Consider the following 13446-nt stretch of genomic DNA (forward strand, 5'->3'; position numbering starts at 1 on the left):
GAGAGGAGAGACGAAGCAGCTGAGGACACATTTCCCGGTTCTGGCTGCAAGGCACGCCGACGTCCGTGTGCACACGTGTGTGCACGGGACCAGGCGGGAGTGCAGATGAGCAGCTACACATACATGTACACGGACATGCGGCGGAAATGTGCGTTCGCAAATACATGCCTGCGCCTGACGTGAGCGCCTGCCCAAGTCCGCGCTGGCGTGAGCTCGCACATGTGCACGCGCAAGCAAAAAGATACAGAGACCTAAGCTGGAGGAAAAAAAGCTGCGAATGCCTGCTCTCCTGCACAGCGTCTCTTTACTTAGGGGAAGTTCGTCTCAGAGCTACACTCCCGGGAAGCCTCATTGCTATTCCTGGGCTTACGTTACTTCAAACCCGCTGCAGATCAACTGACGGGAAGTTCTGGACAAGAGCAAACATCTGGGGCTGCATTCAGGGCAATAAGTGAGCACGGATGTGACGGGAGATATTACTTTTACATTAAAGGTGAAATCGGATTCATAAATACTTTCTCTTCTATTGCCAATCCAAATCAGAGAAGAGCAATCTCTCATTGGCCTCCTGCTCATTGGAGCCTTACTCTCCCGGCTTCGTCCTGGCATCACTGTGCATGCCAGCATAAGGCCGATGACGGGCAAACGGGCCCGGGAGGGAGTGGGTTGTTTTTCACGCTGCTTTGTCGAGCCACTTGCTCACTGGTGTAAACGCAGGTGGGGGCCGTGTTGAAATACCCCGGATCGAGCCCAAAGACAGGCAGAGGGCGACAGAGGCCTGTACCCAGCCGGCAAGGAGCTAAGACAGGTTGCATACTTCAGACCCTAAAACGCAGAGCGCTGAAGGGCTCTGCCATCCATCGGGCACTTCGGGGTTTTCAGGAGCTGGCTTACTTGTGGCCGAGCTCTGACTGCCCTTCTCGGCTGTGGTGGCGTGCCGGCCTCCTTTCGGGGCTGGGAAGGGCTCTGCATTTACCACCCACAACCATCATCACCACCCAAGGCTAGAGTGGGATTAAAAATCAGCCCCGCCCACCAAACATCCATCCATCCATCCGTCCATCCACCTATCTTCAGTAACTGTTTGTACTATTCAGGGCCACGGGGGGTCCAGAGCCTATCCCAGAGGTTATGTGCACAAGGCAGGGAACAACCCAGGATGGGGCGTCAACCCATCGCAGGGCACATTCACATCATTACATACCTACTATAAAAGTCACTTTATCGGAGGGGGGGGGGAGATATTTGCGGCCCAAGATGAATTTTTCCATGTTGGGGAGGAATCCCTCACGACAAATTTTGCTGGCCCACTGGGAAAAGGCCAGGCATGGCACCCCTGAGTCCCCCCACTACCCCAGGACGTCTCGGCCAGAGGCACCTACCCCTGCAGGCGGGCTCGGTCTCATTCCACTGCGGGTTGCTGGGATCCATGCATTCGATGAGGACGGAGCCCTGCTCCAGCGTGTAGCCGGGGTCGCAGGAGAACTCCACCAAGGCGCCCACCGTGTAGTTGGCGTCGCTGCTGGTGAAGTTGCCGTACTTGACGAATGGCTCGTAGCAGCGGCCCTGAGCAAAGGCTGGGGGGGCAGACAGACAGCCCACGTCACCGGGGACACTGTCGGGTACCTCAGCTCTGCTTTGGCAGCGCCTTCCGAGTCAACACAAAAGAAAATAAACTCTCCACAGGCCAGGGTGGTACTCAAACTGTAGGGTGCGACAGACCTATTCTGTAATTGCAACCTAATAATATAAAATAACGTGAACATATTATACGCCTGTTATGAGCCTTCATTAGTAACCTGATCATATAACTGAATCAGTATGAATGAATATCAGCACTAGAGGGGCCTGTAGTTTGAATAGCACGGTTCCACATTTATTTACTCTGCCCGATCGACACTTGATAAACAACTTGACCATGAGCATCACATGCAAAACAGGAGGATACTTTTCACTGCCCGGCATTTTGTGGAGAGCCGATCGCTAAGCGTGATAAAAATGGCGTCCGCCTCAACGCGGGAAGGATCATTTTCGTTGACGGTTTCCCTGGAGGCCCATTCACACCTGCTGGACCAGCTGTCAACCTAATAAAAGTAAGTTAACAGGATAAGAATGTCCCTCCATCCCCAACCAAATGCTCTGCTGAATAGTAATTGTTTACTGGACTTTGCTTGTCTGCAAAGTTTCTTTGAAGTCTTAGCTCGTGCCTGCACACAGTCATTTGAGTGCAGGGGTTTCTGAGGGTTGTGGTAGACGGTAGGCTCATAACTATTTAATATTCTTCTCGGATCTACGGATGAAGATGATTGGAGAATCGTCCAATTACGGAGCCCCTCTTAAACCTAACCTCCCCCTCCCCCTCTGCCGTCCAGAGTGCCACATGAATTATTCATTCGCAACATTCGGTTGTTTCTGTTTACTAAACTCTCTTTATGTTTCCGACTCGCCAGCAGAATTTATATATACTTTTAATAAATAACTGCATAAGGCAGGTTTTATGATGATTTTTTTCCCCCTGACTAGTCAAAGAACTAGAATTCTACAACGACAACCCTAACAATAAGGTCTTGTGTGAAATAAACATTGTTCTTGAATATGAACAGGATCTTAGCATTCATATTGTTAATTTCTGGGGAATACATTTTGGAACTGTCCAATTTATAATGATGAATGTCTTTGATTGCCAAGTTAACAAACAGGTCCATAGCCTTCCTGCTTTTGATGTGTCTCAAATACTAAAATGTATATTTCTCAAATCACCTAGAAAGGGATTGTGCTCTGATTGCCTAATTAACACAACAGTTATTTATTTACATGGTATTAGCGGTAGTAAATAGCTCACATCTCTATGAGCATTTTGCAAACATCGATTGTTCTTCAGGCTTGTTCCCACTCTTCATTAAAATGCCTGATTACTGCATGCCTGAATGATCTATCAGGGTTGGAACAGCTTGGTCTGGTACGCTACAGCACTGGCCAGCACCGCAATCACCGGAAACTCCCATTCTAATGCTTATCGTAATTGATGTTGAGGAGAACAGCCTTTGTAAAAACCCAATGAAACATTTAGTTCCTTCTACAGTTTTTATTAATCTTTGTGTTTCTCATTGCGTATTAGTCTCAGTCATTTCCAGTTACAAACCATATTTTCTTACAGTAACTAACCTCCCATCCCCCACCTCCAATGACAGAAAACTCTGGCAGAGACACTATAAAAACTAAAGACGACTGCCATAAGATGGTAAAGGCATCATCGTGAAGCAGCAAAGCCTGAAATATATTCAAATACTTTAGCTGGTAATGAGAATTCAGGCCTGAACTGTGCACTCGGCATTAAGCCAAGCTGTGCTATGCTATGTTTGAAAGGAGACAGACAGCTCGCTCGGATTTGATGCAAGAAGCAGGCTATAAATAGCAGGAATTTACAATTAAATTGTGCTGCAAGAACTACTGTTGCATTTGTTCTCATGAATTAGTTTTCCACTTTATGTTTATTCACCAATGACGACAAATAAGACAAGAACAGGGCCTAAGGCCATCCTAGCTAACTGGGGCTTGGTCAAGAGGAGGACACAGTGCACTGAGATACATAAGGGCTGGTTGAGAAAGGGTAGCATATGCAGAACATCCTTTCATCTTCAACACCTATGTCTTCCTGTGAATGCAGGGCTACTTACAAGGACGTGGGGGATGGCTGAGCTTCAAGAGTACATCAAACATCAGGTGCTCCTGTTACTCCTGTTACTTGCGCTGCTCGGCACCTACAGAGTTGAGCTTCAAGACCGAGACCAGCGTGGGCTGTCGGGAAAAAGAAATCAGACCCCGACTCGGGCCTACCTGCGTACCTTCGTATCGGATGGCTGTGCCGGTGGATGTGCCCGACGCATCGGTAATGAGCTCCACGAAAAGGTGGTGGCTGCTGCTGACGATACCCTCATTGGGCAGGTACTCCACCTCGTAGGAGTCGTAGAGGGGTGGTGAGTCAATGTTGTTGCCGTTCTTGATCAGCAGTCTGAACGGCAGGACCGAGACAGAGCACGAAGCCGAAAAGGACGCCCATTAGTGTCCCAACCACCAGAACTTTCTAACTGTCAAGCCTCAAACCCGGCCTGGAACTACGACTGAAGCGTACCGTTGGGTTCAGCTTCTGTACTTTCAAAGAACTGCAAGGCTCATTTCTCTAGACATGGCAGCCTTTGTACTGAAATAATACATATTGCACCATACATCTGTAGGCTTCTTGGGACTCAAGTTACTTTGGAGGATGGAAAATTTGTAATTATGTTTGAATACATAAAAGAGCTTTTGAAGGATTCTGCAGCCCCGATACTAGATATGTACTGAACAGTCATACCTCCCCAGAAAATAAAGAAATGAGGAAAGAGGTATAATTTATGCAACAGCAGAAATGCAAGATGGGAGTGAAAGGACTCAATCTGTATCAGGTTTTGCCTCTCTGGCCTGGGCGCATTAGTCGGCAAACACTTCCTGTTTGTAGGTGCTGACTTCCTGTTTGTAGGTGCTGACTTCCTGTTTGTAGGAGCCATCAGAGATAGCTTGCCCTACCTGTCATCATCCTCGGCCAGAGCCACCTTCTCGAAGTGGATGTGCAGCCGGTGGCCCAAGGGGGCCTCCAGCACCCAGTGGCATGTCAGGTTGTTGCTGTAGTTGCCTGGGAAACCGGGGGAAACGATGCGGCCCACAGTGGCGGGCTTAATCATCCCGCCACATGCAGCTGTATTGACCAAGGCACAAGAAAGAGCAAGAGGAAAAATGATCAGTGGGTAGGCAGGGAAAACAAAAAAGAAAGACTGAAAAAGCAGCACTTAGCTGTGGAGTAAGGAAGGATCTTACGCATCCTCTTGAAATAGTCAGTTTAACAAGTCCCAAGGAGACAGGCTTAAGGAAATAAAAATTACCAAACGTGCCAATGGACAAGAAGTCAGTATGATGAAAACAGCAGACAATCCTGCAAGCCAACAGGCGATCGATGGCGGGGATTGAAGAAAGGGGATGCAGGGAGGCCTTGTGTGACAACGGAGCAGGATGGGAACAGGGGGGTTGAGCCTAATTAAGGTGGTTGTGGAGATTAAGCAACAGAAGCATGTCTGTGGCACTGCGGCAGTGCGATTCCGGGCAGGTCTGCTTTTCGGCACAGTGCGCATCAGCATTCAGAGTCACGCTGGCCCTTTAAATTGGTTCGTTTATATCTGCTCAACAACTCAAGATATTCACAAGTCCTCCCATCCTCTTTACCATCAATAGCCCTAGGCCAAGATGCCCACTTTTCTATATATACCCGAAGTTCGGCCTAACAAACTAATAAGATCCTGAATCCAAATGACATCACCTTCGGGGAATGTGTCTCGTTCGTAATCAAAGCTGCCAACCAGGTGACATTCAAGTGTGAAAAGGTACATTTTCCACAATGCTTTTACAAAAATGTGGACAGGCAATTGTCTCCCCATGGGAGGGCTGCAAGAACTACTGTTGGGGGGGGGGCATTTAAAATTTGCCTCCCTCCAAAACAAACATTGCGGCTGATGCACTCAAAGCCAAAATCGATAATTAAGCCTCAGTTCACATTTACGGAATAGGAAGCCAAATATATCAGGCGGAATTGTAATCAAGTTTAATTACTCCTACGCTAGTGAAAGTGTTTATTTAGTTATCAGCGTCTCTGTAGACTCTGAGGAGTTATTGATGGTTTGGTGCAGTATTGCTTTCAAGTGCCGTCTCTTAAGTTGAGGCGAGTTCAGTGGAATTCCCTTGTGATCAAAGTAAAAACTTTAGCATTTAATGAGTTATATTAAACGATTTAATTAAAATGATTTACTGCTTATTGTCACGTGAGATTGAGTTCTAAGCACAGGCAGGAAAGAGAGGGAACTAACATTCTCAGCCTGAAGATACAGTGTGTGACCATCAGAGGTGGAAATTTCAGAGCCAGGAAGTACAAATCCAGACCAAGGTTTTGTTTCAACCAACCAGTTGAGTCCTCTGTGTCTGTGACTCTTGAAATTCAACTGGTTGGTTGAAACAAAACCTTGGTGTGGATTTGTACTTCCTGGCTCTGAAATTTCCACCTCTGGTGACCATTAAGTCTCCTTGGATGCCCATGCTGCGGGTATGTGTCAATCTCCTCACCGAGGCAACGGGGCTCCCTACCACTCCAGTAGGGGGTGGTGGCATTGCGGCAGGTCAGCGTCGAGGGACCCTGAAGCTGGTAGCCGTTCAGGCAGTAGAAATAGGCCTCTCCAGCTGCATGAAGGCTGGTGACGGACACATCACCGTAAGCTGGTCGCCGGGGGAAAGGGCAGCTCAACACGAAAGCTGGAGAGAGATGGGAGAGAGAAAGCAGAGAAAGATGGTAAGAATGTGTGAAGACCTGTGAACACAAAGGTACTATTAGGTTAATAACAAGAAGAGGAACCAATTTATTTTGTACCACAGAACCTGCAGGAAAAGGCAAAAATTTCTCTATTTTTCCCCCCAGTTTTTCCCAGCCCACCCGCTGGCCTTGGTTTTTGTTTTCCGCAGGAAAAAGATGTATGATGCTTTGCTGTAACCTGGGTGGCTCCATGTCAGTGGGTAAGGCCAGGTAATCATGAATGCCCTTTGAATCCAGTGGATCATAGGGCATTTATTGACTTGGCGGGGGGGGGGGATCTTCCTTGCCCTGGGGTCACCATGCATGCCAGTCTGTGCCAGAGGCTGCGCCTTCATTTTAAGGTATCTATGCTGACTGATGGAGAAGACGCCTTGGGTGCAAGCCCTTCACAGATGCCTGACGCTGGACTCAAATGCTGTCTGGCTGGGTGCTGACGGAGGAGCCGTCACAGCCACATAGTCCCGGGGGGGTGGATCTGTGGAGGCTGATAGCTGCACTATCACCTGAGACACCTGACTAAAGACCTTGGTGCATCCAATTGACATCCAGACCTCCCCATATGTTACAATCTATAAATGTACACCTGCTTTTCTTCGGGAATGAAAACCTAAAATCCAGCCCTACATTCTTTACCTTTTCCTTGATATTACTTTTTTACTAGATCTCCACCCCCCTCCCCAGGCTGATAGACTCGTCCTACCTCAGGTCTCCCCCTTGATGCACATTGCTCACAGATGGGGAGGGGCACACCTCTTCTGCCACCCACTTATTTTCACCGTATGCAGGCTTCATCGGGTGATCTAACACACTTACAGAAGAGGGCTATTCACTTAATTCCACCCAGCTCTCCAGATATTCCTGCAGAGTGCCGAGACAGAGATGAGCCAGCTGACAGTAACGTCAGCCAGTCCGCGGGCAGCTTTGCCACAAAAACCTAGATCCCTGCTGCAGGATGCATCTGCCTTTGACAGCTGTGCCACTGGGGGGAGGGAGCCGGGGGGGGGTGCATTTGATCTTTATTCCACTTTAAATTTGCATAATATGTTTAAATGTCAGTGAAAGAAAAATGGTCAAAATTTTACATGGTAAATCCACCCTCTGTCATAGGCAAGTGGGGAGGTTCAATCCGTTTGGAGCTCAATGTACTCTGAAAGCCCCCCCTCCCCATGTGCTCCAGAGTCTTCCAGCTGTTCGCCCCCTCGGTCCAGGCTAATGAGCCCACATGCAGCCCTGTGAAGGCGTGCCACTGGAATAGGGGAGCACTAGCACTGAAGCGCTAGTATTAGCCTGTTAGCGCTAGCCTGTCCTCAGAAATGGCCAGAATTCACCAAATAGCTGATCCAGGGCGCTACGCGGCAGCCTCCCGATTCCCGCTGACGTATATAAAACATTAACATTAAAGCCTGCCATATATTTTTTTATTTGCTCTCCACCGATGCCACAGAAATTCTACAGGTCCCACCCCCAAAGTGTAGGTGCTGTGATATGGAAACCAGGGGCTATTCTAGATTTTTTTTAAGTGGGAAGGCATAAGAGGGGGCATAATTTATACAGAGGAGCCAATGTTATGTTTTGAATCCATGATTGACAGGGGAGAGGGGCAGTCTGCCCAATCAGCTTTCAGCTGTGGCCAGTGCACCCATGGCTCCGCCCCTGTATACACCCCCAGTGGGACCTCAGAGCTTTCAAATGGCTTCCCTATACAAGGCCTGTGCTGGATAAAGAGTGAAATAGATACTTAAACAACAATGTCAAGTTGAAAAATTAATATAAGATGTAATGTTCAGAGCATTCAGTAACATGCAGCAACTAGAGGATGCAGGACCAATCAATTAGGTGTCTTGGTCCCGCCTCTTTTATTCGCTTAGGCCCACCTTCTCTACAATCTGATTGGTTATCTCTCTGAACCAATCGTTTTTCATTCTGAACTCAGAAAATTTTTGTCCAAGTAAAACTCCCACAAGCAATCACCTCCATGGTGCCAACTATGGATTTTGTCAGCTTGTGGTTTCGACAGATTATGACTGCCATCGCTGTAGAAGCTTAGATATTTACTTATGGAGTTTAATGCATGATTCAGGCCACATGCTCTTACTGTGCCTTACGTCAAAAATAAAAAAAAAGTAGACATGCAGAAAAACATTTTTAATCACAGACCCGCAGCTCTCACAAATCCAGCATGGAAGAATCTGTCAGCGTGTTCTTTACCAGACCGGACATCTCGGCTGCTGCAGGGTTACCTCACTGTAAATTACCAGGTCTCCAAACCGTCATCCATCACCAGGGTTCTGCTTATATTAGCGAAAGTTCCGGAGATGGTTTATAGCAGCAAAAATTTGTCACTGTGTCAAAACTGGTGTTAATGTTTCTTTTTCCCTCAAAGACAAACAGCTCAAAGAGACCGAGGACTGCCGCTCGGTGTGCCTTCGTATGCAGCCACCGTACATCATTCTACGGGATTTTAATGAACTGGCGCTGCCCCCAGGTCAGATGTTGAGGTGCCTCTTATTGACTTTCCGCTTCCGTTTATCAGGGGACAGGTAAATTATGGGAAGCGAGGCGGTTTCTCTACTCTGACAAATTAATTTTAGCTTTGCTTGCCATTCCCGTGGCTTTGCCGTGATTGGGGGCAGACTCAACTGATCCGATTAGCACTGTGGCAGATCCTGGCAAGGGCAATAATGCCAATTGTCCAAGGTGGCATCTTCTGAAGGGTACCAACAACCCCCTCCCCCCCCAAGTTGACAGTTTGAATTGTCACCCACGCCAGGTTGACAACTATAACTATTCACACACCCCCCCCTTGAGTGGACGACTTTCAATGATGGCTTGGGCAGGTGGGGGTGCTGGCCGCTACTGGGGGAGGGGCAAATGGACAGGAGTGCCACTCGTGTGTTGGTCATCATCTGTGCCCCAGGGCACCAATGGGAGCTACAGGCCTGATGTGAGCTTCTCCCACGCTGGGAGACTTTAATGTCGCAGAGGGAGGAGGCCAACACATGACACAGTGTGGGGGTGAGAGGGGGATCTGTTCCCATAGTCTCTCCAGTGGGAAAAAAAGTGCTCCTTTATGGAATCAATGAGCCAGCAAGCCAGCTCACAGACTATCCCACTGCCATCCATTTCATTTATGGTTTATTACTGAAATATCAGCACAGCGGGGTCTGTGCTGCTTGCCGTGATTGTTGCTACAGCATTATTACCACAGAGTTTCCTTTTCAATTAGACTAATACGGGGGGGTGCTTCAGCCCAGCTTAAATTTTGACCCGGTCCCCCGAGTGTTAAATCAGGGGCCATTTCACTGCAGCCTCGCAGCTTAATAGGCCATAAAGCGCGATTGTTTTGGTGTAGCGACTAATGATGCCACTGTGACTGGAGGCTGGGGGCCTGAGGGGGGTTGGGGCGGCAGTCAGGCTGTAAGGCAGCAGATGCTAATTTAATGTCCCCCCTTAATTGTCCCTCGGTGATTCTGGAATTTGCAGTGATGTAGGGAGGAGATAAGCTTTGCGGACCTGATTGATATGGGCGGCATCGCAAGACCCAGGATAGCCTCCTGGGATGGGACGCCATGGGAGGGAGGGGGGAAAACTCTTTTTTTTTTTTTTTTTTGCCGGTAGGTAGAACTAGACGCAAGCGAGAACTGGGGCTCATTGCCTGGATAGCAAGCGTAGCATGCGGACGTTCCGTGGAATTTCCCCGGGGAATGAAATCCTGAAACCCATGTGTAAGAGGCGCCACAAGTTAGCAAAGAGTATTTTCCTTGAACGGAACAGGAAGACGGCAGGGTGACCATGGGCTTTGCAGGAAGTACGGAGGAAGGGCGCTACGCGAGGACAGCTTTGGATGTTCTACAGAAGACTACGGCTGCTGGACTCCATCAGAGTCCATGCAATTCAAAATGGGCGACTACCAGCTGTGTTCCTATTCTGGCCCAGCTAAACCTATCAGGAGTGTCCTGGTCCATTAAGCAAAACAGACAGCGGACAAAATGACAGCCCCGGGGCCAAGGAGGAATAAGCAATGGCAGTAATGCTTGGATCTAGGTCTTCCCTGCTTGGAATCGATAACTAGGCTTGTAGGGGGTATGTCAGTCTGGGGACCACCTTCTCTCCCCCCCACCCTTTGTTAGAGGGGAATAGTCTTTATTAATGACCATGCTAGCAGTCCACAACTAGTTTCCATAATAGCATTTATTGAGCAGCTGGCCATTCCAATTGAATGCTTAACCCAACCATATAAATATCGATACCTCAAATCATGTAGGTAGTAAAGTTGCCCCCATTTAATTCTCCTTTCCCAAGGACAGTGGTATTGATCCATGTTTAAGGGCGATGTTTCGTTTGCAAATGGGCCTGACATCCAAGTACTGTGAATTACCGCAAACATGCTACTAGGCTAGCAATGCAACCGTCATTGGTGCTCCAAGTGGGGCTTTTTAGCCATAGATAGCATGCTAGGCCTTCTTAGCAGGTCATGCATCGGAATGGAAAGCGTTCTGCTCTTCTGAATGGCCCAATCAGGCTGCAGGGATGAATAAAACTACTCCCCGAAGAAGCATGGGCATGTAGGAGTCCTGCAAATCACCAGGACTTGAATCCGCAGCATCTAATCCAAGCGTAGCTATGCTAGCAGGCCACTCATGGGCTAAGTGCTCCTTAAGGAGCAAAACACAGCAGAGTCCTGTCTTACTAACAGAGACGAATTGGCTATTAAACTCGCTGTATTTTACATGACCTGATGAAAAATACATCCCCTCCCTTTCCACGCTTATTAATTATGCAACGCAGAGGGGATTCGTTCGTGGCAGACTCGTCAGACACCGCTGGAAATAATTGTGCATGACAGGAGTCTCGCACGGTGAGGACACAGGCGTGCAGGAAATCGCTTTCAATTTGAGATCAGATTTCATGCCACCTCACGTTTACCCGCCCCTCCCCCCAGTGCAGCAAGAGCAGAGGAATTTAGAAATTAGTCAGTAGACAAGTCACTGGACTCCAGAAAGCCCCTGAGGACACTAGCACCACAGACAGCACCCCCCTACTGTCAGATAAGGGACACTAGCTTCACGTTGTTCTTGGAGGTGGGTTCGAGAAACTTGGCAGGAATTTCATTTATGACATTATCTGATAGATTTAAAAGTGAATGTGTGATGTGACACGCAGCCTATGAGAGCTCTGTTCCGGCACTGAGAAATCTACAGAGGTGTTCTACCAAATAAACACTTAAAATGTATTTCGTGTTTTCATCATATTGTATACTTTGCTACGCTTTTGTCTTTATTCTGTGAGGTAACTTCCGACGTTTTGTTTCAAGAATAATTTGGAAACTAGACAAATTGATGGGTAAGGACACATTTGCCATTGCCTTTTTCCGATGAGCATTCTCCAGAACGTATAAACATATAGCCTCTGAGTTTTTTGCCTGTCAGTTACTCGCCAACATCACAAAGTTAAATGATTACAAGAAATATTTTGCTCCATTAAAGATACAGCCAGTCCATTTGTGCCTTTAATGGAGAGTCTGAAGTATAATTTAACAACACTCTGCACAATCCTGTGCAATAAACGTACCCGTGCAAATGAAGCAATCAATCAATTCGGCTCGTCAACAAACTAATAAACTAATAAAAAATGTACAACTGATGTCACAAATTAGGGGGGCGTCGATAAAACTACACAACAGCCAAGTGAGACCTAATTTATATCAATCACAGAGAGGAACTGGGGGTAGAGGAATCGGATGGGTTAGGAAGTAAAACCTGCTGTGCCAAATCACTGACCTTCACAGCTACTGAGCTGTGCTTGAGAGGAAAGCAACCCCACGGCGGTGGCGGGGGGCCAGCTAGACTACGCCCCGGCCTCCGACTGCTGGCAGGCGCCCTCGAACGGGGGCTTGCAGAGGCGATTCAAGGAACTGTGGGGGCCGTAGGCAAGGAAAAAAAAAATGCATGGGGCCCTTCAACTCGCCATTAGCTAATACGGTGAAATTTATTACCATTGTTTTAGCGTGAAGAATAAATGAATAATACCTTCAAAGAGGATTTAATAAACACAAGTCGGTAACACTTTACTTGACAGGGCACTAATAATATAGTATTATGCTGTTACTTATGTATTAATTAAACAAAGTCTCAGCTATATACTGATCTCATGTTAATTCACCATCAGTGGGTTGTGATGCATGTTTTATCTCAAGCAGTTACTATATTTGTTACTGTATCTGTTAGTCCTGAAAACCTTTGTGAACCACTGAAGGAACTACTGATCTCTGCGCATGTAGCAACTTATTTGTTCATGATTTCTTCATGATTTGTACTTCAGTAGTAACTGAGTAAATACTAAGTATTTGTGTTCCATCAAGTAAAGTGCTGCCCAAAGTTCTTTATTTTCACTTTTGCGAAAAACAAATAAAGCAGATGTGTCGTGCAATGTAGAATGCAATCGACTATCCTTGGGGGATCCCATCTAGCTTAGGGCCCAGGTAATTGCTTGCCTTGCTGGTCCTGTCATTACCCCTCTGGGGTCTAGTCAGCCCCAGCGCGCCGGCATGGACAAGCTAACGACCATTAATGTGGCTCTGTGGAGCTGAAGGATGGGCCAGCTGTTTGCCTCTGATTAGCAGTGAATGTGTTAATCTGGGCCTGGTGTAGGTGTGTGTTTTTTTCTTTGGCTGTGATGAATTAGCCCTCATAGGATCTCATCCCTTACGTGGGGAGATCTCACACTCTGCCAGGCTGCTATATGCAGGCTTCTGCTATGGCCTCCTCTGTTACCTAATTAGCAGCATAGTTTTGATAACTTTGGCATTTTAGGGGAAAGAAATGCATGGTCAAATACTGTGCCCTTTTTTACTGTGTTTTCAGGAAATACAATATCTAAATTGTCTATTTTTTATACATTGTCGCAAAGTGGTATGGATAATTGGGCCAATTAAGTTAAAACTCTGCATATACCAAGGAGTTCTCAAAAGGAGTTCAGACTGAGATCACCGCCTGGCAATATCGCCTCAGAATCCCACCTGTGATTCATGAAAAAAAAGTTCCCCTAGATATTAG

General features: G+C 47.3%; 1 protein-coding gene across 1 annotated transcript in view; it reads right to left on the minus strand.

The window, feature by feature from the left end:
- Positions 1 to 13446, minus strand: part of LOC125725022 (seizure protein 6 homolog) — a 164878-nt gene that overhangs the window by 21028 nt on the left and 130404 nt on the right. The window contains 4 exon segments of the mRNA XM_049001561.1: positions 1383 to 1577; positions 3846 to 4012; positions 4567 to 4735; positions 6148 to 6333. Of these exon segments, the coding sequence (XP_048857518.1) occupies positions 1383 to 1577; positions 3846 to 4012; positions 4567 to 4735; positions 6148 to 6333 (717 nt within the window).

This window comes from Brienomyrus brachyistius, unplaced genomic scaffold, assembly GCF_023856365.1.
Source record: "Brienomyrus brachyistius isolate T26 unplaced genomic scaffold, BBRACH_0.4 scaffold59, whole genome shotgun sequence".
Classification (NCBI taxonomy): Eukaryota; Metazoa; Chordata; class Actinopteri; order Osteoglossiformes; family Mormyridae; genus Brienomyrus; species Brienomyrus brachyistius.